The sequence below is a fragment of the Nyctereutes procyonoides genome, unplaced genomic scaffold, assembly GCF_905146905.1.
Source record: "Nyctereutes procyonoides isolate TBG_1078 unplaced genomic scaffold, NYPRO_anot_genome, whole genome shotgun sequence".
Lineage (NCBI taxonomy): Eukaryota > Metazoa > Chordata > Mammalia > Carnivora > Canidae > Nyctereutes > Nyctereutes procyonoides.
Window position 1 is genome coordinate 32,972,739 of NW_026575030.1, and position 27,631 is coordinate 33,000,369.

General features: G+C 41.2%; 2 protein-coding genes across 3 annotated transcripts in view; both read right to left on the bottom strand.

Moving 5' to 3' along the window:
• Positions 1–3,428: 3,428 nt before the first annotated feature.
• Positions 3,429–23,120, bottom strand: ABHD10 (abhydrolase domain containing 10, depalmitoylase). Of its 2 annotated transcripts, XM_055316353.1 has the most exons (5): positions 21,971–23,120; positions 17,778–17,961; positions 12,730–12,841; positions 9,269–9,406; positions 3,429–7,392 (listed from the first exon to the last, which is right to left on the bottom strand). In XM_055316353.1, exons 1-5 carry the CDS (start codon positions 22,419–22,421, stop codon positions 7,048–7,050), a joined length of 1,230 nt encoding a protein of 409 aa, XP_055172328.1. In that variant the 5' UTR covers positions 22,422–23,120; the 3' UTR covers positions 3,429–7,047. The 2 variants fall into 2 exon arrangements, with proteins under 2 accessions (XP_055172328.1, XP_055172329.1); XM_055316354.1 differs by lacking the exon at positions 9,269–9,406 and having other exon boundaries at positions 21,971–23,119.
• A 1,359-nt stretch (positions 23,121–24,479) lies between these two features.
• PHLDB2 (pleckstrin homology like domain family B member 2) overlaps positions 24,480–27,631 on the bottom strand; it is a 217,746-nt gene continuing 214,594 nt past the window's right edge. The window contains 2 exon segments of the mRNA XM_055316051.1: positions 24,480–26,321; positions 27,118–27,203. Coding sequence (XP_055172026.1) covers positions 26,181–26,321; positions 27,118–27,203 — 227 coding nt within the window. The 3' untranslated portion in view covers positions 24,480–26,180.

A 27,631-nucleotide genomic window follows, 5' to 3' on the forward strand; every position in this document is an offset into this window, starting at 1 on the left:
TCTAATGCTATTTTTAATCAGAAGATACTGAGAGTGTGAGAAATCAATTAAAGGAGAGCACACAGAGTGAAAGGTTTGGGTAGAGTGTAAACATTTCATCTGTTTATTTTAGTTAAGGACCTGGCAGGCCCCACTGACGTGCCACCAGTATTTGATCAAATAAGACCCTGGGACTAATCAACTCAGACCTAAGTTGGCCTGAAATTTTTGTAACTGCTAAGAGGCTTGGCAACTGTCTTCCTAACTGTAAGCCACCTGGAAAGGTCTCATTGTGTATGCCTCGGAGTACTTTTTCTCTGAGAAAAACACTCAAAAAAGCGTTCTTTGGGGCGCCTGGGTGGCTCAGCAGTTGAGCGTCTTCCTTTGGTGCAGGTCATGATCCTGGGGTCCTGGATTGAGGTCCACATCGGGCTCCCCGCAAGGAGTCAGCTTCTCCCTCTGCCTATGTCTTTGCCTCTATCTGGTCCTCTCATGAATAAATAAATAAAATCTTTTAAAAAAATGCATTCTTTTGGTTCATTCAGCAAATATTTTTTGAGTGCTTAATTGTGCCAAGTACTGCACCACTGCACCACAGAGGAATCAAATACAATTCTTTCCCCTGGGATGGATTGTTCAATTGACTCAGGCATATTAGATAAAGCAATTCTGATGTATGTAAAGGTAATCCTGGTGCCTGGGCAAAATTGGTCAGAAGCTAGGTAGGGAATGACTCCTTCAATATTACATGTATTAAGAGAAATCTCCTGCCAGCTGGGGCCTGGGCTATTGAAAATGTAATCACTTAGTAGACATGTGGGAGGTTTGCTTGAGAGAGAACCCTGAGACACAGGGCACTGGAAGAGAATCCACTTTTAGGAGAGCAGCAGGTATAGAAAAAGGCACAGCAAGGCCTGACTAATGCAGATCTTGAGGCTGCATGGAATCATCGGTTGAAGAAGCTCTAAAGACGACAGAACTGTCTCTGGAGATTTGGGGCTTAGGGGCAGAGTTTGGAGCAGGGAAATTGTCAGCAGAATTTTGGAAGTCACTAAGTTGCATTTGGGTGACAGTAGGAAGGTCAATTCCAGCTCTTGACTAAGGAAACAGAGGCCTGAACAGAAGGCATGTTACTTTCTCTGTGGCTGGAATTGCCCTAAGGAAGAGGTTGGTTGGTTATATAAAGCTAGAAACAAGTCTATAAGATGTACTGTGCATTTATCTTCCTTCCTTCCTTTCTTTCTCTCTGACTGTACTTTGCAGATCATTTGTATCCAAAAATTTCCTTTTTTTTGTGACAAAACAGCTGGGGTGCTTTAAGTGTGTGATTGAGCTCATGGTTCTAGAGAAGATACAGTGGCAAAGAGTGGGGGCCGCAGCAAGCAATAGGTTAGCAGTGTCCAGCAATCTACAGAGAAAAAAAATGTTTGATCCCTCGGAGAAATGGGCTCAATTACTGAGTGCTTCTCAGTTTCTCAAAAACTTTTTTTTTTTTCTAAGATTGTATTTACTCATGAGAGACACAGGCGGTGGGAGAAGCAGGCCTCTGTTGGGAGCCTGATGTGGACTCTTTCCCAGGACCCCGGGATTACGCCTTGAGCCAAAGGCAGACGCTCAACCACTGAGTCACCCAGGTGTCTCTCAACAACTTTTTTAAAGGGCCTGTGTATGTATGCACTCTGGATCTTTCATGAATAAAACAAAGAAAATCTTTGAAAAAAAATAAAGGGCCTATGTATATGAGTACAAAAATGCATGAGACATGGCAATGTGGTCTAGTAGCAAGGTTAAGCTTTAAAAAGTAAATCCCAGCCAGGTATCATGCTAAAAGTATGCACAAGGTACTCAGGTATGATGATACCTAGAAGAAAAGGAGGTAGGGATTGGTGAAAAGGTTTACAAATGGGATGACTTTAAGCCTCAAAAGATGAGTGGGCATTTGCCAGGTGGATGGGGTGAAGCAGGAGAGATTGGGAATTCAGGAACGGGCTTGGCAAAGGCAGCTTATTTAGGCAGTGAAAATGTTCTAGTAACAGCAAAGCATAGGATTAAAGGTAAGAGACCTATAGGAAGAAAAATAAGGCTTGGCTGTCAGACAGGCTCTAGACCATGAAGTAGTCTGTTTGCAAGTGCCCATGGTCAAATTTTCAGGATTTTGAGAGCCAGTTGTCACTTAACCATTATAAGCAACTGAATTATGTAAACTTACAATTAAATAAATTACAAATGTTAAATACTCAGAATGGATCAGTTCCTAATTTATTTTGCTACGTTTTACTATTACCTGTGCTTTGGAGGATATTATTATGTTTATTGTCTCTCTCTGGTATATACACTATGTAATGGTGGGCTACTGGCCATTTCTTCCCAGCTTTGTTGTATTCAGTGACAGCATAGAGGTAGCTTCAAACCAGTCATTAACAGGTCTACTAATGCCATGGATGTTGGCAAATTTATAAATCAGGGTGTTTTTGTTTTGTTTTTTTCTGGAAAGCTGGTTAGTTGTATTTATTGGCTTTGTCTACCACTGGACTTACACAAGAGGTTTTCAGTTTTATCGCAGAAAAAGAGAATCATCCAATTGATTTGGGCGAAGGAAAAGGGGATGATTAGAATGACTCACAAATTTGACCTGTAAAATAGGTTAAGGTGGTGCCATTTATTGTAAGGGGACTTGTATTCGGGGTCACCTGTACGCGAAAGGTAACAAGATTTGTACTTACTAAGTCTGGGGGCCCACGATCCATCCAGTTCATTAGATACGTGGTTCTGTGGATCTGGACCTCAAGACAAAGATCTGGAATGGAGGAATGGACTTGAATCATCTGCATGCGTTAAAGCTAGGAGAAAGGTAGGGTGTCCGTCCTTGACTCTTGATGTCGGCTCAGGTCATGATCTCAGGGTTGTGAGATCAGAGTCACCTCACAGTCTGAGGTGCCTGGGGATAAGCCATGTCAAAACGAAGCTCCTGACCTCAGTGGTCCTTTGAGAGAGGGAGGTTGGAATATACCAGAGAATCTCAAAGCACTTAAATTCTACCAAAAGGGGGAGAACAGATTGCTGTTCTTGAGAAAGCACAGTGGACCAGGGACAAACTTATTAGAAAAGAAAGGTGGAAAGGAGTTGGGAAAGGCTTTCCCTGGGAAACTGACATTTGAGCTTATTTTTTTTTTAATTTATTATTTATTATTATTTTTTTTTAGTAGAAGAAAGTTTTTCTGTCGGCAAGACTCTGAAAGCCCAAATGTGTGGAAGGATAATTTCTTCAAAAGACACATTTGGTTAAAAAAGAAAAATTGCTTGCCTTTTCCTAGGTATATTCTCTAAATGCATAAAAGCACCACTTTTTAAAATATCAAACCAACTATGCATATCATGTGATTACGTTTCTAAATTAAAAATGACTTTATTTTTTTAATTTTTAAATAATTTTTAAAAAATGACTTTAGATGTACTCTTAGAGGGAATCTTTAAAAGCTATATTTACATTCCACCATCTTCTTTCCTTCAGAAAATAAGAGTTGTTTGGGTTTTGTTTTTTTAACAGTTTCAAATTTAATGAACATTTGGCACATTCCCTTTGGGCCCTGAATGGTTGTGTGGCGAGTCCTGTTCTCCTTGCTGTCTCCATGCTTCCATGCTTTACAAAGCTCAGCCTTGCCCAAGGCTCTTTCCCTCCTCTCCTCCACACAGAACTTTCTATTGACTGCTCAGAGAACAACATACCGTTTGGATTTGTGTCTGGAGATGCCTCTAAGCTCAACAGATGCAGCAAAAGCAAATTTATTCTGGTCTCGCTTAGCTTTCCTTACCATTGGCGTTTGCCTTAGCTCTTTCCATTGTACATGCTGAGATTTAGAAGGGTCGTGCATTTAGAATGATGCAGGAGTTCCAGAGGATAAAGCACTCGGGGGCTGCTGGTTGTTCAAGCATTTTCTGTGTCACTGGATACATGGCATGGAGTTTTAGGGGGGAAAAACCCACTAAAGTAACTAACAACGCACTAGAATACATGATCTCATTGATACAAAAACCATATGGAATTCGTGTTATCTTTGTAAAACTAGTTGAAAATTTTAAACAGTTTTTCCTATATTCGGGTAGGGAAGGTTCCTCCTCCTTCCTGTTTTTTTTTTTTTTTAATATTTTATCCATTCATGAGAGACACACAGAGAGGCAGAGACACAGGCAGAGGGAGAAGCAGGCTCCATGCAGGAAGCCTGATACGGGACTCGATTCCAGAACCCCGGGATCACACCCTGAGCTGTGATGCTCAACCGCTAAGCCACCCAGGCGTCTCTTCTAACCTTTGAACGTTTAAAAGGATACCACACAACTAACCTTCTAATTTGGCATCTTGAGGAGAGGCAGGTACTTTATAAGCCCTGCCTGCTTCCTTGCCTCTTTTCCTTCCTAACCCCCACGAATTATGTCCACCAGTTTCTCACCAGACTGTGCTCAGTGCATCATAAAAGTGAAAAGGTAGGGACTCCCATGTTGGTCACTGTTCCAAATGTACTGCACCTATTTAACCCTTATGCTTTATTATCTAGCTTTATGTCATCTGACAGCTGAGGAAACTTCGGGGAGGTTAAGTAAATTGCTCAATTACAGGGTTTGTAAATGATGAGCTGGATTTTAAGCCCACCTGCATAGCCCATCCCTAACCACTATGCGTAATGCCTCTACAGGTATGCTGGCAATCTTCAATCATGCTTATTACATTTTTTGAGATGCTTAACCCTAGGAAAATCTCATGGGCAGGGCTGTTTTCTCTTCATCTTTCGAATTCTCATGCCTAGCAATGTCTGGGTGGAGCAGGCCCTGGCATAGCCACCCTGCCATCTGCTACAAACTCATGCTAGCACTAGGCATCGAGGAATACGCATGATTCATGTATATTTGATTGGTAAGTGATTTTTGTTCAGTATAACTCATAGATTGTAGTCCTGTAGGACATTCTCCTTTTTAGTATCTGTGTCCGGGGTCCTGAAGACCACCTGTAGGTTTGACAATTTGTTAGGACTCAGCACATAGTTCTACTCACGGCTATGACTTACTAGGAATACAGAACAAAATCTGCAAAGGAAAGACATATGGGGTGAAGTCTGGGGAAATTAGGCACAAGCTTCCAAGAATTCTTTCCCAGTGGTCATGCCGAAACTCCCCCAGTAACAGTTGTGACCATACATGTGAAAGGTCCACCGGGTAAGCTTGTGATACTCAGTGCCCAGGTATCGGGAGCTGGCCACTTAGCCTCTGTCTGGTACCTATCACAATTCCAGACTCCCAGAAAGGTGTGGAGCACAAACCATACCGTTCATACAGTATAGACAGTTTAGTGAGCCACTTTTACCAGTTCCAGGGATGGTGGAAACCTCCTAAAAGTCAAATTCCCAGACGCCAGCCAAGGGCTCACCTTGTAAGCTGGTCTCGCTGAGTCTACGCAGTCGGGCTTGCTATTTTAGCGTTCTCTGGCATGGGAATTTTATCCCAAAAATGTTCTTTCTATAGGTCATGTTATCAATTTATTTTACTTTGACAGACACAACTTAAGCAGCCTAAATAAAGTCCAGCCAAATTTAAAAGCTAAAAGACACCACCTCATTGATATCAAGGCTCACTACTATGTAAGCCCATTTTAGTTCTTGAAAAACACCTTTGTACTAATTGCAGTTCATATTTTCTTACTATCTCCCCACCTCAGGAAGCCCTCTGACTTAGATGGCAGTCACTTGGCTCTTTGTTCTTAAAGGCACATAATAGTAAAGGAAGGTTTCTGCAGGCAGGCAATTATATAGAAAGATAAGTTGCCTCTTTAGAGTACTACATCAAGATCAAATCCCCCCCATTTAAATGGCATATAAGCCAAAATTTAGAAATGATATATTTTCTTTATATTATTTTAAAGTTTTGAACATTTAAAAACAGATAACATTAAGTTCAAACATAACATGCAGAACATAATATATAAAGTGTATCCTCACTTTTTGAACTTTATTATGCTTCAGACATTTTTCTGATCATTTCAGGTTTATTTCAATAAACATTGTCCTATATTTTGTGAACTGCATTTTAAAATCAGGAGCAATTTTACAAATCTCTACAGAACTGACATCAGACAAAAGACCAAAAAAAAAAAAAAATCAAACTTTCTTAACAATTCTGAGAACACAATTAAGAGCTATCCCAGTTAACGTAAGCATTTAGCAGGTGAACATGTCTTGAATAAAAAAGCAGGAAATATTTTACGAAAAAAAAAAAAACAACATGCAACATGTATAGACCTAGAGGGTATTAGATTAAGTGAAGTTAAGTCACAGAAAGACAAATATGTTATGATTTCACTTATATGTGGAACCTAAAGAGCAAAACAAATCAGAAAGAGACCCATTAATTCAGAGAACAAATTGGTGGTTGTCACAGGGAAGGGGGTGGGAGGATGGGCAAAAACAGGTGAAGGGGAGATACGGGCTCCAGTCATGGAATAAATCATAGGGATGAAAGGTACAGAGGGAACAGAGTCAATGGTGTTGTAATAGCACCATATGGTGACAGACAGTAGCTACACTTGTGGTGGGCATAGGATAATACATAGAGTTGTCAAAATCACTATGTTGTACACCTGAAATTCTAACATTGTGTGTCAACTATACTTCAATTAAAAAATATCAAGGATTGGGATCCCTGGGGGGCGCCAGAGGTTTAGCGCCTGCCTTTGGCCCAGGGCGCGATCCTGGAGATCCGGGATCGAATCCCACGTCGGGCTCCCGGTGCATGGAGCCTGCTTCTCCCTCTGCCTGTGTCTCTGCCTCTCTCTCTCTCTGTGTGACTATCATAAATAAATAAATAAATAAAAATATCAAGGATTGAAGGAAGGAGAAAAATTTTCAAACAGCAACTTCTATTTTCTTTACAATTTGTATCATACTTCATTAAATAAGTATTCGTGTGATATTTACAAAATATAGACAAAGAGGAAAAAACCTAAATATCAGGGACTTTCACCTGTTATCCCTCCTCTAATCTCTTGGATCCATTAGTTTACATACCAACTAAAAATATGATCTAGTTAACTATAGTTGAAAGCTTATCAATTAAGTCATCAATAGTATAAACAAGAAGTTGAATGTCCGCTTTTTCCTTCATTCGGTGATCACTATGTTTTCGGAGGATGACATCTACATCTGTGCTGACTACTCGGTCAGCAACTTGTATGGACGTATGCCAAGGTATGATGTCATCTTTCATGCCATGGAGCAATCGTACAGGGCAGTTCACGGGGATTGGGCTATGTAACAAGCAGTGGTGCTCCGCTTCTTTAATGAAACTGTACTGAATGTGATAAATTCCTTCTTCACTGTACTTTGATGGTATGTCCCACATGCCTTTCATCTCTATTTCTTTTTTTACCTGTTAAGAAAAATGAGGAAAATAAAAGTTTTTATGCAACACTGACACATGCAATAGTCTTAAACAGTCCAAGGAAAGCAGTCCTAGAGGAAGAGGAAAAGAGATAAAAATGTAACAATGATAGTAATCAATAACTAAACAGTAGATGCAAGGTACTGTGACAGGGACTTTACACAGTATCTCATAAGATCCTGTTAATGATTATTATTGCATTTTCTTTGCAAAAGAGGGTAGAAGAATCTAGAGAAGTTAAATTTCACATTTAAAGTTGACAGGGAACAACTGCTGTGGCTTGGTTTCAAACTTAGATTAAGCTTTATCAGGTAACATCTTAATTCAGGTGTTGCTTCACCCCAACTGAAAGGGAAAATGAAGGGGAAGAAAATTATTTCTTGGAATCAGTTTGGGTATCATTCTCATTACACAAAACTAAATCTTAGGAATAACAATTGTTTACATTTCAAGATCACAAAACTAAAAGTGTCTATAGGGCAGCCCCGGTGGTGCAGCGGTTTGGCGCCGCCTGCAGCCCTGGGTGTGATCCTGGAGACCCTGGATCGAGTCCCATGTCAGGCTCCCTGCACGGAGCCTGCTTCTCCCTCTGTCTGTGTCTCTACCCGCCCCCCCTCTGCATGTCTCTCATGAATAAATAAATAAAATCTTTAAAAAAAAATAAAAATATATATCTTCTATATGTGAAGTCATTAAAATAGGGATGGAATAAGGGGAGAAAAGAAAGAAAGAATCAGAATCAAAGAAAGCCTAGAACTAAAAATGAAAAATAAGATGGCAGTTACTCTGGACAATCAAACATATAATTTCAGGCTAAACATTAAAACAAACAAACAAAAGTACTGTTTTTGCCTTTCAGATTCCTAGGGAATGAGAAAAAAATGTGTTGTTTTGGATGACAATGAAGTCTTCCAAGTACTTCCTGAAAACTGAGCAAGGATATCATTAATACATTTATTCTCTTAAGATAAAACACAGGATATCTTTTGATTCTTGAAGAATTTTAACATTTTAGATTATAATTTGTCTTATTTTTTAGATCATTTATCTTAAACAATGTTTCTAATCAAAGTCATATGCTTGTTATAGAAAACACAGGAAATACAGAAATTATAAAAAAAGTAACTGCACATAATCCCACCTCATGGATATAACCACCATTAATATTCTGGCTGACTTCCTTCCAGTATTAAACATATGTCCACTACTAACAAGTAAATTACTTTCATTTATTTCAGAAACCTCATTTCAACCATGATGTGCTGAAGAGGATGCTAATAATGAAAAGCACTTTTTTTTTTCTAAAGTGAGAATTAGTAGTAGAAAAAAATGCCAACTAAATGTTTAAGCAGGAATGGCTAATTTCATCTCCTGTGTGCTAATTCTGATCGACTGATGGTGTGTACTTGGAGCGCTTCACTGAGAGGCTCTGAGGCGGCTTTCAGGCTTAAAAAAATTTTTTTTTCAACATCGATGAGCCAAGTCTAACATGATCATAAGAATAGGTACTGTTTCCCATATGCCACAAAATAAAAATAAGAGATACAAAAAGAGATCAAGATGTATGATACAAGTAGATAAATGTGATTAATAAAATGTTGCTAAAAAAAGAAATTTAAAGTGTGATCTCATCAACAGGGCTCAAATATTTGGCAGAATGATTTGAAGGGGCTGTGAAAAAAAGAAATCTTGAACAGAGGCCAATTATTTAAAGAAGGCAAGGAGATTATATACAAAAGTGCAGCTAAGGCAAAAGATGAGCGAGCATAGGAAGTCAAAGGACAATGACACATGAACAAATATTCAAAGACAGAAGGAGCAGGAGAATGACAGGATTTATACACTGAGGCTACTTGTGACTTACCTCAACAGGAAGCTGATTGAACTGTGTCACTAGGCTATCTACAGCTGTCGCTATACCAATAAGTGCAACAACCTTTTGTGGCCTTGCGATCGCAGCATGAAACATAAGCCATCCACCGAGGCTAATTCCAACTAGTATCTAAAGTAAAAATTTATAAAGTTTTAAAGAGTAGTTTCTCTTTTCTGTAAGCAGACTAAAAAGCTTATGTATGTACTTTTTTTCTTTTATATCCGTTAGCTCTCTGACTTTTAATATTTGGCATAAAGTAGAATTAAAACCATGATTACAGTGAAAAGTAAAAGGCTACTTACATTTTATGAGACAATTAAAATGATAGAACTATTTTATTTTTTTTTTTATAAATTAATTTTTATTTGTGTTCAATTTACCAACATACAGAATAACACCCAGTGCTCATCCCGTCAAGTGTACCCCTCAGTGCCCGTCACCCATTCACCCCACCCCCACCCTCCTCCCCCTCCACCACCCCTAGTTCATTTCCCAGAGTTAGAAGTCTTTATGTTCTGTCTCCCTTTCTGATATTTCTCACACATTTCTTCTCCCTTCCCTTATATTCCCTTTCGCTATTATTCATATTCCCCAAATGAATGAGAACATACACTGTTTGTCCTTCTCCGGTTACTGTGGCCAAGTTCAAAAAGGGTGTTGCTGAGTTCTTCTCTGGGATTTTGATGGAATCTTGTCTCACATTTAGATCTTTCATCTATTTTGAGTTTATCTTTGTGTATGGTGCAAGAGAGTGGTCCAGTTTCATTCTTCTGCATGTGGATGTCCAATTTTCCCAGCACCATTTATTGAAGAGACTGTCTTTCTTCCAGTGGATCGTCTTTCCTCCTTTATCGTATATTAGTTGAGCATAAAGTTCAGGGTCCACTTCTGGGTTCTCTGTTCTGTTCCATTGATCTATATGTCTGTTTTTGTGCCAGTACCACACTGTCTTGATGAACACAGCTTTGTAGTACAACCTGAAATCTGGCATTGTGATGCCCCCAGATATGGTTTTCTTTTTTTAAAATTCCCCTGGCTGTTTGGGGTCTTTTCTGATTCCACACAAATCTTAAAATAATTTGTTCTAAGTCTCTGAAGAAAGTCCATGGTATTTTGATAGGGATTGCATTAAACGTGTAAATTGCCCTGGGTAACATTGACATTTTCACAATATTAATTCTGCCAATCCATGAGCATGGAATATTTTTCCATCTCTTTGTGTCTTCCTCAATTTCTTTCAGAAGTGTTCTGTAGTTTTTAGGGTATATTTTGAGAACCATTTGAATGGTAAATGGTTCTCCAACCTTTTATTTTCAGGTTGTAGGTGTCCTTCTGTCTAAAATGAGTCTCTTGTAGACAGCAAATAGATGGGTCCTGTTTTTTTATCCAGTCTGAAACTCTGCGCCTTTTGATGGGGTCATTAAGCCCATTCACGTTCAGAGTTACTTGAACTTCTTCTTAAAGGGGAGTTTTAAGAGTCCCCCTTAAAATTTCTTGCAGAGCTGGTTTGGAGGTCACATATCCTTTCAGTTCCTGCCTGTCTTGGAAGCTCTTTATCTCTCCTTCCATTTTGAATGAGAGCCTTGCTGGATAAAGTATTCTTGGTTGCATGTTCTTCTCATTTAGGACCCTGAATATATCCTGCCAGCCCTTTCTGGCCTGCCAGGTCTCTGTGGAGAGGTCTGCTGTTACCCTAATATTCCTCCCCATGAAAGTCAGGGACTTCTTGTCTCTTGCTGCTTTAAGGATCTTCTCTTTATCTTTGGAATTTGCAAGCTTCACTATTAGATGTCGAGGTGTTGAACGGTTTTTATTGATTTTAGGGGGGGATCTCTCTATTTCCTGGATCTGAATGCCTGTTTCCCTTCCCAGATTGGGAAAGTTTTCAGCTAGGATTTGTTCAAATACATATTCTGGCCCTCTGTCCCTTTCGGCGCCCTCGGGAACCCCAATTAAACGTAGGTTTTTCTTCCTTAGAGTGTCATTTATTTCCCTTAATCTGTCTTCATGGTTCTTTAATTGTTTATCTCTTTTTTCCTCAGTTTCCCTCTTTGCCATTAACTTGTCTTCTATGTCACTCACTCGTTCTTCCACCTCGTTAACCCTCGTCGTTAGGACTTCTAGTTTGGATTGCATCTCATTCAATTGATTTTTAATTTCTGCCTGATTGGATCTAAATTCTGCAGTCATGAAGTCTCGTGAGGCCTTAATGCTTTTTTCTAGAGCCACCAGTAGCTGTATAATGGTGCTTCTGAATTGGCTTTCTGACATTGAAGTGTAATCCAGATTTTGTAACTCTGTGGGAGAGAGGGCTGTTTCTGATTCTTTCTTTTGAAGTGAGGTTTTCCTTCTAGTCATTTTGCTCAGTGCAGAGTGGCCAAAAACAAGTTGTATTGGAACACGGGGGAGTATCACTGGTCCGTCCAGCTGGTCTTCTGGGGGAGGGGCCTGCTGCGCTGATTTTCAGGTGTTAGCACTTGGGGGAGCTGCTCTGCCCCTGCCTGCTGCCGGGCTCAGCGGGGGTTGTTTACCCGGTCAGGCCCCAGGAGGAACAGTCGCAGTTGCTATGGCAACTCTGGAAGCCTGGATTCAGCCTCCGCAGGAACTACGGGGCTCGGGGCTCTCGGCTTCTCCGTCCGCAGGGCCTGGAGGCTCCGGGGCGGGGCCGCTGATCTGCTCAGCTCGGGGCAGGAGCGTCCGTCCTCGCTGTCCTGGGCCTTCCCGGCTCTGCCTGTCCCGGGGGAGGCCGGATCCTGGGCTGTGTCCCGGCGCCCTGTGCTCCGGGGCCTGCGCTGTTGGATTCGCGCTCCCGCCCTGCAGCTCCCTCCCTGGATCCGCTCCCGAGCCCCTCCGAGCTGCTCCGGTCGGTCCCGCCCTGCGCGCTGCAGCCCTTAGGGAGCTCGGTGCACTCTCCTGCGCTTGCAGGTGCCTGTTAGTGTCCCCGGGAGCCCGAGGGCATCCCCGCCCTCCTGGGTCCTGCTCCAACTCCCTGCGAGCCCCTTTCCGCCCGCCCGGGAAGGTTGGTGCAGCTCCTGCTCCTCCGGGACGGGGCTCTCCTGTCCTGGGGACACTCGCCCCGGCCTCAGCCCGGCTCCTCGCGGGGCCCCTCCCCCTCGGAGGCCTTTTGTTCCTTTATTTCTTTTTCCCCGTCTTCCTACCTCGATAGAAGCGCGGACTCTTCTCACTGTAGCCTTCCAGCTGGTCTCTCTTTACATCTCAGGCCGAATTCGTAAATTTTCAGGATGGTTTGAAGGTTATCTAGGTAATTTGTTGGGGACAGGTGATTTGGGGACCCTGCTCTTCCGCCATCTTGCCCCTCCCTCGATAGAACTATTTTAAATCAAATACCAAAACTGATGGTAAAACACTTGAACTATTAAATTTTCATAGCTAAAGAAACAGCTCAAAAAGCATGAGGTTGGTCAATAATCAGATTTAACAAAAACAATCACCTGAGGTCCTTCAGCTACATCGTCAATTATAGAAAGAACATCTTTTCTCCACTTTCCCACTGTGCATTCTTGTAAATTACCATCCGAATTTCCAACTCCTGACAAATCAAACCTAGAAAAAGGGAAAACATAGGTCTATGTCTAGATATTTATCTATACATTTGCTTCTCTGATTTTTAAGAAACATAGCACATTTGTTATAATTACAATGCTTGAAATATATTAAAATAAAATACTGAGGTCAATATATATTTTAGCAGATCCTAGTGGTAGAACCTTCAAATACCACTTCCATCCACTCTCACCTCCCTCTGCCACCAGCGGCCACTCCATGTCACTAATCTCCTCTGACTGACTAGTGTGACAGTCTCCTCAGGAGTCTTCCTGCCTCCCTTTCCTACCGTTGCATCTCTTCCCCCTGCAGCAGTCAGTGATCCTTTTAAACCAAAAATCATGTCTTGCACAAACCCTCCAAAAGCTTTCTATAATCTTTAAATATCCAGTCCTTACCATAACGTGGCCTCTGACTACCTCTCTGATCTCATTTCTTCCTGTTCCTTCTCTGCAACTGCATCTTCACTTGCCTTCTTGAAGTTCGTGGACTACACCACCCATGGTTTTGCCTCAGGAGTTTGACATCAGCTGCACTTTCCACATGGAACACTGGACACCTCCAGATAGTCACTTTGCTTGCTCCCTCACTTCATTCAGGCCTTCAGCTCCAACGTTTGTTTCATCCCCAGGGATGCCTTCTGTGACCACCCAATCCCAAACTGCTTCTCTCATCATCCTCAAATTCCTTACCCACTTTATTTTCTTCATGGCATATGTTGCTGCTTGACCTATAAGGAATCTGACTGTTGGTGTGGTCTGTCTCCCACACTGGAATGGAAGCACCAGGGGGCCCAGACTGCTTTGTTCAGCATTCCTATCCTGGGGCCTAGACCAGTACTTTGCATGTGGTGAATGCTGAGTATTTACTAAATTAATGACAGGGAAAGAGGCAAATCAACCTCATGAACACCAGCTCATCCCCTTAGTTTGCTTCTCCTTTGAACTTTCTAGTTCTCCAGGTTCCAAGTCTGTGTGATCCGGGCATTTCACCTCTCTTTCCAGGCCTCAATTTAACAGATCATGAAGTATCATCATACCATGCCTGCAGATTACCTTAAACCCCCGTCCTACCTAACTATTCCAATCCCTGGGGAAGCCCTTTCGTAATGCTGAGCCTTTGTGTGCTATCCCACTGCCTGGCAAGCCTTCCTTCACCACTCCAGCTCCTGATCATCCTTTAAAACAAGACACACTGCCTTTGAGGCACATTCTTTGACATACATGCCCTGCTTACTACCATCACTTTCTTTTGTATGTACTCACTCAACGCTTTTCTTATTATGTAGTCAGCAAATTTTAAGCAGATTGTTTTATGCAGATTAGTTTTTTCCAGGATACTGAATGCTGTGTGCCCTGTACCATCCTCCCTCACTCTCATTTCTCCTCCTCATCTCTGTCTCTGCAATCACACTGAAGGTCTCTGTCATGGTAAGCCTGGCCTGTCACAGCAGCCTTCCATGTCTCTACGGCTAGTCTCTCTCCAAATGAATCCACTGTATACCTAACAGGTTTCTTCTGCAACATTATACTGACACGGCATTAACTTCAGTGATTCTCTGTGACATACAACATAAACATTCAGCGTGGCAGCCTGTTTTTATAGACCATTATCTTCTGGTCATCTTGGATCAACCTTTTATCATTTCATCAGAGGCAACTGCTACCTTGGCCAAACAGATCAATCTGCTGTTAATCAACTGGCTCTTGCTTTCTGTCCTGTTTCATGCCTCATAATATTCCCTTTACCTGGAACACCTTCTTCCTTTCACCTTCACAGCTCATTTACTCTCAGAGCTTAGTCCAAATGACCCTTTTTCTCTGCTGGAAAAACTTCCCAGACAAGCTGAAGAAAAAAAGGTCTATCTAATGCAACTTATATAGAATTCATTTTTATCAGTCACCAATAATTGTTTATAACCTGCTCTGTAAGACAGTGTGCATGTGTAATGTGCCTCATCATTCCTGTGAGACTGTCAGAACTTTGGGGGTGGGGGACGAGGAAACACAATTCTTAGTTTTGTCTCTGCAATCTTCATGGAGACCAAAGATTGAGGCATGTAAACCTCATACACTAAGTATCACATCACATACTAAGTAAATAAAAGTGGAGGATTAAAGTAGAATCACTGTATCCAAATATGAAGCTTTCAGGTTTTTCTCTTAAAATCTAGTGAAAACTAATAAATCCTAGTGTTTTTAATGTACATGTAAGAACACATATGTGATATATAGCATATAACATTTTCTTAGGGATTTATAAGTTATGGAGGAAGAAGAAATAAAAATTTTTAGATATAAAGTGAAAGAATTTGGGACCCGTGGATAATTGTGGAACAAAGCCACGGGTAAAAGTGCTGATCACAGTTATTACTTCTCTTCAATCCCGGGGACACAGCAGGCAGACCCAGGAGAAGGAAGGCACCAGCCAATCCTCCTTTACCCTCCCCTGGTGGGCAATCGGGCATCTCTATTTGCTGCATCTTTTACAGCTGCATTCCAAATATATGATGCTTGTAGAATACATGTAGAGCACCCCCCACCGCAAGATGGAAATAAAAATACTTATAATAAAAGGTTTAAGTAAAAAAACAGTGACTCTGGTTGAATCCTAATCAAAGGACAAAGATATTTCAAACATATTAAGCTGTGTAAGACTTTAAAACACAGCAACACAACTCTATTCTAGTAGCCTCAACTCTAGGACATATTCCCATATCTAGAATTAAATATTCTATGACAAATAATTATGAGAGAATAACAGCCCTAATGCCATGTATTACATTCCTGAGTTCTGGCTCAATCTTATGTTAGGCATGGAGACAGGACAATAAGAAACCATTTTCTTAGAGCTGTATGTACCATTCCTTATATAATATACAAAACTACCATTTCCTCATTCAAGGTCCAAAACCTTACAGCCAAAAGCACAACAAAGTAAACTAGGAAACTGGAGTATCAAAGATCAAATCTAGAACAAGCTAAAAGACAATTAATAGTAATTGATGTGATTGCAGCAAAGTTTGATAAAAGAAAATAAAAAAGAACGTGGTCAAATTAAAACTTTGTAGTGAAGGGCTATACTTTTAAAAAGATTTATAAAGATATACTTAGGCTAGGTTTTAACACTGTACCATTTAATGGTCTGTACACATTATAATTCAATTATGTTTGTTTATCTTTAACAAATGTATTTCATATGTATCCAAAATGCGGAAAACCCACCCATGTCATGTCTTACAGGGAGATGGGAACTGGTTACAGTATTTAGAGTCTCAGTTTAAACCCAAGAACCAGTAAAGTAGCAATTTCTTGATTCAAATTCTTTTGAATGATGGCAGTTTTTCTGATATTTTTCACATTTTGGTCCAGGTGGTCCTCCTTCCTGTACAACTCGTTCTTACCCAAATCTGAACTATCCTTCAATGTGCCTTTATAAAGTGTTTTTCATCACTTCAATCCCCAGTTTTCTCTCACCTTGTGCAATTAAGTATACTGTTCTTTTGACACAGTCATATTCTGATGAGTATTTTTGCCTAATTTCTCACATGTATTTTATCTTGTGCTTCCCCAAGCTGATCTTTAAGAACAGCGCCCATGTTTTAGAATTCATGGTGTTTTTTACAGGACCCAGTAATAGTGTTAGAAAGTCTACTTAAAAAAGATACAGTCTTCAGAATAACAGGTAAGTCAGAACAGATTTTTTAAAGTTCTGAGCATGAAAATGAAACCATTCAGTTAACGATGAAAGGAGTTAACACTAAATCCATATAACTGACATACTCTCTGCTAATATATTGAATAAAATCTAAGTTTTTTTAATTTATTATTTTATTTCTGAAAGATGTATTTTCTAGAGCCATAAAGTGAATGTTAGTGAAACTACTAACAGTTAAGATGAACAGATTTTTAGGCTGTTAGTGCTAGAATGGATTCAGAAATTATCTTTAGCTCAACTTCTCCCTTTTTTATGATAAGAATAGAAGTCCAGTGTTTATCAGCCAACTCATCTTGTCATAGTGATTGCTAGAATTGATGCTAATACCTGTATTTCCTGAATTCCAGGCCAGTGTTCTTTCTGCTAAACCATACTATCTCTTCTGGCAAATTAGGCACTATATAAAATGATTGTTACAGGTAAACAAACCTAATAACAACAGTGTAATAAGCACAGTACTTTACTAAAATAATTAACAGTATTAAATATTAGGAACTGTGAAATCAAATTTTGGTTAAACAACACATATCCCCCTCTTATTTAGGCTTCCACATCTTCAGACTACTAGAGTGAGGGGAAAGAGAAAACTCAGTGGAAACATGAACTATACAATGCTAATTTTAGAATACTTTCATTTATTTATGTATATGGACAGGGAACACCAATGAAAATACTAGCCAGAGAAATAAATTGAGGAGTTACGGACTGCACTTAACACCAAGGGAAAGAATGGGCTCAATATGAATATGATGTGAAATGGGAACTTAAAGGATCTTAGGTAAGAGACATGAAAAATATATAATGTTCTTAAATACATATACTATCTTTAAATACATATTTTAAAAATAGAATTATAAAGGCCAAATAAAAGGCTTTAACTCTCCAATGGAAAATCACAATATAATTACAAGGCATTACAAGAAAGCCAACTATTATCAGTAGCTTGCTGTCATGTTATATTATCATTTGTAAAGGGTTTAGTTGCCACTAATTTCCTTTCCTGTCAGTATTGGCAGAGTGGCACAAGGACCATCAAAAAAGGTCTTTTAAAGGTTGCATTCACGATAACCCTAAATCACAAGGTTAAAGTTTACAGGCCATTAACAGAAGTTAATCCATAAAAACACTGGCCATTTGCTTTTATTGGTTAGAGCAGAAATAATTCTCCATTGCCATGCTAAATGGTAGCAGTATTTTCTCTGAAACGTGTTGTTCCTACCTTATACAGGCGTGACCTAGAGATTTGCAAAATTCTTCAATCGCCAATGCTTTTGTACCATTCATATCAGAAAGATAGCCAGGGATGAAGATAACTCCTGGACTTTTGCCTTTTAGCTTCTTATAAGCCAGGTTTGGAAGCTCTGGTCGACTAAGGAAAGAGACTGATGTCTTTTGTCTGCAAGCTAAACACAGCACACAAAACATAAACTATAGTTCACAAATACTGTTTTTGGAAAACCATATACAATTGATCCTTGAACAACACGAGGGTTGGGGTGCTGACCCCTGTGTAGTCAAAAATCCATCTGTTAACTTCTGACTCCCCCAAAACTGAACTACCAATAGCCTACTGTTGATTGGAGGCCTTACAGATAACAGTGGATTAACATGTATTTTGTGTTTATATTGTATTCTTACAACAAAGTAGGCTAGAGAAAAGGAAATGTTAAGAAAATCATATAGAAAATATATTTACAGTAGTGTACTCTATTTTTTGGGGAAAAAAAAAAACAATGTATAAGTGGACCCTTGCCATCAAACCCGTATTGTTCTAGGGTCAATTGCATATTTTCAATTTTAACTTGTCAAACTGATGTCAAAACTACGTCCATTTAAGAGGAAAAACAAAAAGACTTGAAGTACTAAAATCACAAGCTTATGCATGGTATTTTCTGAACTCATCAAAATCAGTGCCTTTGAGCAAGGCACTTGATTCTTGATTCTTCCAAAATACGCAATGAGGAGGAAACTCCAAGGCAATGAAAGCTAGAAACTTATAAAAAATGTTTTCCTGTTGCTGCTGTATCATCTGTCCTAAACAGTATTAATTAATGTTCAGATTTATCTACACTAGTTTTAGTCTTCTATTGTGAGGGTTTTTATTTTTCTAAGTTATTTATTTATTTATTTATTTACTAATTTATTTATTTATTTTAAAAATATTTCACTTATTTATTCTTGAGAGACAGAGAGAGAGAGGCAGAGACACAGGTAGAGGGAGAAGCAGGCTCTAATGCAGGGAGCCCGACGTGGGACTCGATCCCAGGACTCCAGGACCACGCCCTGAGCCAAAGGCAGGCGCTCAACCACTGAGCCACCCAGGCGTCCCAAAAACTTTTTATTTATTTATCCATGAGAGACACAGACAGAGAGGCAGAGATGCAGGCTCCATGCAGGGAGCCAACGTGGGACTCAATCCCGGGTCTTCCGGATCAGGCCCTGGACTGAAGGTGATGATAAACCGCTGAGCCACCAGGGCTGTCCTTGTGAGGTTTTCATAAATTTTTTTCCAGTGTTTGAGGAGTTTCACATTCTCTACTTTTTGGCAGGTTGGAGGAGAAACAAGTTTGGTCTGCCTTGAGATCTTGTTCCAAAGATGGGGGTGCTGGTGTGCCACTTTCACCTTTATCATGGGTGGCTCTCATGCCACCCAGAAAATCATGGGCCATGGCTAATAACCAATCATGATTATTTTTCAGGTGAGGTGGGTTTAAAGAGCAGTTTCTTTACAAGTAACCTCGAATAACTTATAATAGTACTATATTTTGGAAAAAGATTTCTCATGGGGCTCTGCAATCACTTATGTGTTTTATGTGTTGGTCTGGCTTGCTGTGGATGGTACACAGATCTTCACACAATCTAAGTGCAATAGTACAACTGACAAACCTTATATAAGGCTACTCCGTTTTGTTGTTTTTGAAATTTCTTCCCTACCACAGAATCTGTACTTGTTCTTAAAAAAAGGTGAAAAGGCACTTTAAAAAATTGAGTTACTTATAATCCCACCTCCTCCTTCCAAAGAAATTAGGTTTGTGGGGGGCCTGGGTGGCTCAGCTGTTTAAGTGTCCAACTCTTGATTTCAGCCCAGGTCAAGATCTTGGTGTGAGATGGAGGCCAACATCCGGCTCTGTGATGAGCGTGGAGCCTGCTTGGGATTCTCTCTCCCACCCCTCCCTGTGTGCACACACATTCGTGTTCTCTCTCAATAAATTAAATAAATAAATTAATAAATTAATTAATAACAATTAGGTTTGTGTATTTCCTAACAATCTTGTTCTAGACCAACAGAATCTCTTCTACTAAATGGAACCTTCCTCTACTTTATTGTGGCCGATGGAAACATCTTGGCCCCCTTCATGGGGCTGATAAAAGCTTTCTTCATTTTGGATTTGAGGCTTGAACTCATGAATCTGTGATCAAGAGTCCTACATTCTACCAACTGATCCAGCCAGGCAGCCCGAGAAGCTGATTTTTAAAAAACCGAATTAAAGGCCTTAAGGGTCTCCTATTACATATAAGTGTGTTTCAAAGTTTCAGTATATCATGAAATGTGCCAAATTAAAACTTTTAGCAACGGGCAGCCCCGGTGGCTCAGCGGTTTAGCGCCTGCCTTCGGCCCAGGGCGTGATCCCGGAGACCTGGGATCCAGTCCCACATCGGGCTCCCTGTGAGGAGCCTGCTTCTCCCTCTGCCTGTGTCTCTGCCACTCTCTCTCTCTCTGTGTGTGTCTGTCATAAATAAATAAACAAAACCTTAAAAACAAAAAAAAAACCTTTTAGCAACAACCAGGGCTAGTCGGGGCCAGTTATGCTGGCTGGTGGACTGCATTTGCAAAAATGTCATCTTCCCATTTCCTTAAAAAAAAAAAAAATCCCTCCTATCCTCTTCTAGATATTACTTCCCAAAACAGGAATTTCTCCCTCAGACGATTACAACGGACTTCATTTTGGTGAGCTGTAAGTGGACAGGGTTTTCTTAACATTATAAGTGATCTTACTGTATACAACAAGGGTTAGCTCAAACTAACGCTCGGTGATGTGTTGAATAGATGAAAGGCTATCACAACCTAGTTAATGAACTGGCGCACTATACCTCACTAGAGGAACTTAGGTATAAACAAGCCTTTAGGTTGTATCCAATTAAGCATAAGGTTTTTTTTTATATTTTATTTATTTATTCATGAGAGAGAGAGAGAGAGAGAGAGAGAGAGAGGCAGAAGCAGGCTCCAAGCAGGGAGCCTGACACGAGAGTCGACCCCAGGTCTCCAGGGTCACCCCCTGGGCTGAAGGTGGCGCTGAACAGCTGAGCCACCTAGGCTGCCCCCCATAAGGTCTTTTGAGAATGTTATACCAGCAGAAATAATGCCAGCTTGGACTGAAAGGGACAGAGATAGGACAAAATGAAGGACGAGTCAGACTCTCAAAATTCTATAGTTAGCAAACAGGCTTGAAGTTATTCTTCCTTTTCCTTGAAGTCCATGCTTCAGCTGAGTAATTTCATCAGCCTGTTCTTTTATTTTTTTTTTTAAGATTTTATTTATTCATGACAGACACAGAGAGAGAGAGAGAGGCAGAGACCCAGGCAGAGGGAGAAGCAGGCTCCACTCAGGGAGCCCGAAGCGGGACTTGATCCCGGGTCTCCAGGGTCACGCCCCGGGCTGCAGGCGGTGCTGAACCCGCGGAGCCCCCGGGGGCTGCCCAATTAACCATAAGTTAAACTGTGTTATACACATTTAAAAATTTCAACCAAGACCAAGGGTATAAAGCACTGACAGGTTCCACTCCCAGCACAAGCGCACCTGAGAGCCTGTACGTCAAAAACGTAAAACATCACAAAGGCGGAGAGAATTCAAAGACACGATTCAGAAAGAATGATCGTATATACTGCGGGTGGAGCGGGACGGGGAAACAGCAGACTCACAAGATGGAAATACAAGGAAAACGCTGTCGTTTTTGGTGCAGACGCCAGTTTCCTCCGAAGGGTAAGGACTGCGGTCTGCGCTGAGCGCGGAGCCCGGGGAAGGCAAACTCAGACGAGGCTCGACGGCGACGGCTACGCCTTCGCAACGACGACGCCACGTCCCCGCCGTAGGCCCCCTCCCGTGATGCATCCGAATAAAGGGTCAGACCCCTAAACTCCTTGGGCTCCGGGAGACACGAGCAACGGCTGCGCTGCAGACCGCGGCTTCGCTTCCCCGGGGAGGCCGGCAGAGCAGCCGCAGCACGGGTCTGCGGGGACCGCCCGCCAGCGACCGCCCGGGCCGCGCAGCGCCACCCCCCCCCCCCCCGGGCCGTCCTCCCGCCCCCGCCGGGCGGGCGGCGAGAGTGTTTGCGAGCAGGACGCCCCAGACCGCACGAGACAGGCACGTCCGCGAGCGCGCGTGCTTCTTTCTCCCTCCGTCCGGACACTGACCTGGGGGCCACCGCGGAGTCCCCTCGGGCTCCCTTGCGAGCCAGGCGCTGAGGCCCCGGCGGAAGCCGAAGACCGCCGCTCCGCCCCACCTCCAGCAAGGCACCCGGGCGCCCAGAGCCGCCAAGCGCAGCCCCGCCATCTTCGCACCTCGCCGACCCGCACGGCCGCCGAGCGCCGCGACCCGGGCTGCGCATGCGCCGCCGGCCGGAAGCCGGGACTGCCCAAGGGGTACCCGGAAGGGCGGGGAGGGTCCCGCGAGAGCGCGCAGGCGCAGAGCGGTGTCGCCCCCCGCCCCCGTCTTGCCGGGGCAGCGCCCGCGGGACGGCTGCTCTGTGATGGCTTGGGGCGCGCTGAGTGGCCCGGGCGCGGCGACCCCGGTGGGCAGGCAGCCGTTCCGTGGCTGGAGGCGCCGGAGAAGCCGTAAGGCCGCGTTCCAAGGAAACCCTGGCATCGTTCCGGGGGACGCCGGGGAGGGAAGCGCGGGAGGCGAGGCGGCGGCGATTCGAGATGGACGGTTTCAAGCCTTCCCGGAAGTGCTGCCGAGATCTGACCCGAATCCCGCCAACCCCGTCCCCCTCGTTTTGCGCCAGCTCTCCGGATGCCCGACTGCTGAATTTTTGGATTGTTCCCTCCCTTCTCCCGTGTTACGCGCAAGAAAAGAAATCCCAGTGGATGATTGACCTCAAAGGAAGAATAAAATTGAGGGGATTTAAATACGCTTTGGGAGAATATAGTTTGGGAATAGAAGGGCTTTCTTGAGCCTGAGATGGAGCCCTCCAATCCTAAAACAAAAACAAAAAACAACAACAAACTGCATGGGCAAAAGTCCCCTCGAGTCAAATTGAGAGTCTAGAAAAACCAATTCTACAGCACAGAGAACAGAACATTCTATCGACTTGCTCCTAGAAATAAGGGGGAAAAAAATCTATGATTTCAACAGCATTGGACGAGGGCTGTGAATAGGCAATTTGTGTGTAGAGATGTCCAACTTCACTAATTGAAACGTGAATTAAAAAGAAATGACGTTTTTTTTTTTTTTCTCACCCATCAGATTGGCAAAATCTTAAAAAGGCGATTCATGGCAAGGATGCTGGGAAACTGGCACTCGTGTAGGGTTGGTGGGGAAGTTAATTGCTAAATTCTTCCGTCAGGGGGTCTCACCGAATCCATTACAATTTAAAATACAGATCATTTTCAATGTCCTTGACCAAGTGGTCCCGGTTTGTGACTGTCCTGTAGAAAATAATACTAGTTCCTAAGGACACATATCATCGGCTACAGCATCATTTTTAGAAGGAAGCAGCAGAACAAAAAAATAGTCAATAGAAAAATGGTTGCATCAATTGTACAAGGGTTTCTGAATTTTAGCTCTGGCACCCTTCAAATTAGTCCTGGGGGCCTCTGTCGGCACCAACAGGTTTTTTTCTACTCATCAACTCGTTTATTTCTACTTCGGATTACTGTGACTGGTGTAATACTTAAGGAAAGCCACATTAGTATGTTGTCATAAAGTTTGGAGCAATGATTGGAGCTGGAGCTAAGTGCAAAGTTTGCTTATAGTGAATCCGGCCTATCTTTGGAGTCTTGAGAACTTGTCTTATTGGGACATACTAAAAATGTTGGATAATTAAAAATTAAATAGATCTGTCTTGAGTGGTGTAGTGCCAGAAATAGATCGCAAGGAGGGCTGCTTGATTTCAGGACACATTCCAAAAGTTGTTGAGCTGTTGTGCCAGTTCTCCATTAGACCCATTGTAGACTCCAAAGGAACTAAATCGCTACTGTGGTACACCATGCCCGTCACTTCACTATCCCTTCTATCTTAATAATAAATATTTCTCACTGTGGTTTTTGGATAACTGCAAGTCTTCTCGATCATTCCTGTCCCTATTCTGTCCCTTTATTTTTGCTGATCGTCTTGCATTTTATGTACAACAAAATGAAGAAAATAATCTGATCTGTCCCCACAGTGGGAAAAGCACTGTACAAAAACAGGGAAATCCATGGATTGTTTTCTCTGTCCACCCTTATTCATGTAACAAATCAGGAAAAATTGTGGCCAGTGTCAAGATGCTTTTATCCACAGTGATGGGTTTGAAGTAAACCAATTTGTTTCATATCCACTGTCAGTATTGCCTTCATTAACAGGAGTGATAGGCCATATTGTTCAGGGCCAGTGTCTCTCTCTGAAATCTGCTGCCTTAGTCGAGGGAGACAAATGAGGTCACCATCAAGTAAAGCCCTTTACTTCACACCAGCATGATTTTTTCCCTGGCAGAGAAGCAAGCACAGTCCTTGAAATCCCCAGTAACAATTGCGTCTTTGCAAAAAGACAGGAAGATGTCACATTTGTCAGGCGTTAGCTCACTTTGTTAGCAACAGGAATGTGACCAGAGATCAATACTTCAGTTTATAAAACTACAAATCATAATGTTAGCAAACATCATTTTGTGGAGATTCACAATTGACTTTTGCTGATTAATCCATCCCCTGTCATGTCACCAATAGGTATACTCCTAGAGAGAGATGAGTTTATTTTCAAATGTGAAATCTGGTCAACATTTTAATCCGTACGCAACATATTTTAACACACATTTTTAAAAGGTTTACTACATCATGCAAGATATAATGCCGATTAGAATATCTTTATAATCCTATGAAGAAAGTACATTACAGAAAAGCCGTATCTTTATATTAACCAACAAAATTTTAGCAATTGCATTTCACTCTTTTAGATCATTACAGGGTTTAGGGGTGATCTCTGAAAAAACATATTATCAAAACGTCTCTTGCAATCATGACTTCGTCCTCCACTGTTCAAGTAAAATCATGTGTCATCCAGTTGGAAAATCTATTTATTGGCAACATGTATACAGCTCACACTGCAAATTTTTAAAAACTGTACCCCGTCAGGTCTGACAAAGATTTTATGGACGCTGCCAATCTCATCATTTCATCTCGTACTAGTAAGCAAAGCCATTATTTTCTACTTCTATTCATTTGCCAACTTTTCGGAAAGAGTACGTTCATATTTGCAAATACACACAACATGACAAACCAGGATAAATGGCACTGAAAAACTGTTATAAAAGAGACTTGCCTGAAGTCATTTCATTCAACAAAAATTGATTTAACTCAAAAACAAAGCCCAATTGTAAAGAAATACATAATAAAATAGTATATTACAGAGAACATTAGTCAAAGTTCATTTTCTTTTTTATAGAACTATGCTACCTCCGTAAATAAGGATTTTAATTGGTCTGTTCTTTGGTGAAAACAGAGCTCTGATTTCATCGTTACGTTACGTGAGGCTGCAATTAATGGGTGTGTTCCAGAGCAAAGAGGAAACGGACAACCTAAAGGAAATCAGCTCCTGGGTACTTTTATTCTCAGCACTGGGAATAGAGAGATCTTTAGCAAAACATGAAGTATTTTATTTTAAATTGCTCAAAGTGACAGAATGTCTGTCTAATAAGACTGCTCCTGTTTAACACACACAACTTTGTCTTTTCTTCTTTTACAAAAAGTGATTTGCTATATATGTACAGTAGCTTATACCAGAGGTAACTTCAGAGTCAACTTCCTGGACATCTGATGGCATCAAAGTACCATTTTAAAATGTAGAGTAACACTAAATGCGGTTCATCACCTGAAACTACCACTATTAAACAGAAGTCATATCAAGTCTTTGGTTTAGGTGCAGTACTTAATAATTGGGGCAAAACTTCTCCTAAAATATATTCCCCCTCCAAACTCTTATTTGCTTCTATTTATAAAATAACCTTCAGAAAAATGATTTTTAGGAAACCAGTTGATAACTAATGATGTCAATGCCAATACCTGGGGTGCTAAAATAATTTCGTATTTCCAAGTACATACATTTTGTAAACCATTCAGTTTATTTCACCAAAGTAAACAATTGATAAAAAATAGTTTGAAAGAAATGTTCCTATAAGTGATGCTATTTACCAAAATAGTATTTTTTTTTTCCTCATAGGTGCTTCGGTCCTTTTGCTATTTATCATGAAGCTTTGAGTTAAAACCCCCTTTTTCTCTTTTATAAGTGACTTCCTGTTAATATAAAAGGAGTTCCGAGTATACACGGTTAAAGGGATGGGTCTGTTGGGTCTTTTCATCTGGGATTGAATATGGCTTCATTCTTGTAAGAGGTTATTGCAGTTGCCCTGAAGTAGACTGTTGCACCAGTTCGCTACAGTAAGAAGTGGGTGTAACCTTCTGCCCCGGTAACTATAACATCCATCCAGATCCGCATGGCTTCCGGCGATGGCGCAACCATATAATAAATTCTGTCATGGGTCTTGACACTAAAGGTGAGTAATGGATTAGGACTCTAAAAACCAAAAAAGGAAAAAGAATGTGAAGTTAACATCCTGAAATTACATTAAATAATACAGATATATGTGAGGACCTCTTCCTCTTTAAAAGCTCTAATTTATAGAAGTCTAAATTGGTGTCAGTTTTGCTCTAGTAGAACCTGTAACCCCACTTCCAACTCCTTTTCTCAAGACTATCTTTTTGGCCTTTCTGCACCAGAAATCTCATACAGAGAGCTCACTGATCAATCCTCTTAGCAGCTACTTGTAGGGAAAGCTCTAGCTGGGTACCTAGCTCAATATTGAGCTCTAGCTCAGTAAATAATAGCTCTCCTTCTTAGCCCTGCTAAGATTCTTCCTTATAACCAAGTAGTATCTCCTTCCTAGAATCTCACAAAAAATCAATTAACAGGATCTTCTAGGGGCGCCTGGGTGGATCAGTTGGTTGGGTGTCTGCCTTCAGCTCCGGTCACGATCAGGTCCTGGGATTGAGCCCCAAAGCTGAGCAGGAAGTCTGCTTCCTCCTCTCCCTCTGGCCCTCCCCTGCCTCCTGCTCATGCTCTCTCTCTGAAATAAATAAAATCTTAAAAAACAAATATGTCCAGAAGAAGATTTTCTCATTTCACCATGACTTTTTTTTTCCACAAAAGATCAGCTATATTAATTACTTCTATGTCTGTTTACTAGAACCATTATGATTATATCAATCAGTTATGTCAGAACAACAAATCTAAATTGCTTGGAGTTCAAAACACATCTTTTCCCCAACTTAATTATGCATTCAATGATAGAAATCTGAAAATCAGTGTTTACCTTATTAGCGTTCTTGAGGTGATCATAATATACTTCTTCAATAGCTTGGAAGTATATTACTCCTTTTAATTTAGCTTCATGCTTGTCTGCAATAATAGATGGTGTTAAAATGCCTTATCACCACCGATGGACTGAAAACATTATAATTGGATTATAATTATTAAAATATTGATCTAGCTTTTAAATTACGTAAGATTAATTTGGATAATTTAGGTGAAGGGCTTATAGCCCAGTTTCCATACTGAAAAAAACAAGAAAAAAAAGTAATTATCAGCCCAAATCTCAGGGACTAATTGACTTTGCCCAAGGCTCTCCAGTGAATCTGCAGTCAAAAGACAACTCAGAATTACCAATACTCAAGTTAGCTTGCAAAGTCTAAAAACACCACTGACACTGATACAAATTATCTCCCCACATTCTCCAAACAGTGGTTGTCATGGAAACATTAATATGTAGCACTGTTGTAATGAAATTTGTAAGAAGAATTTTTTTTTTTCTAATTTAAAATAAGTAA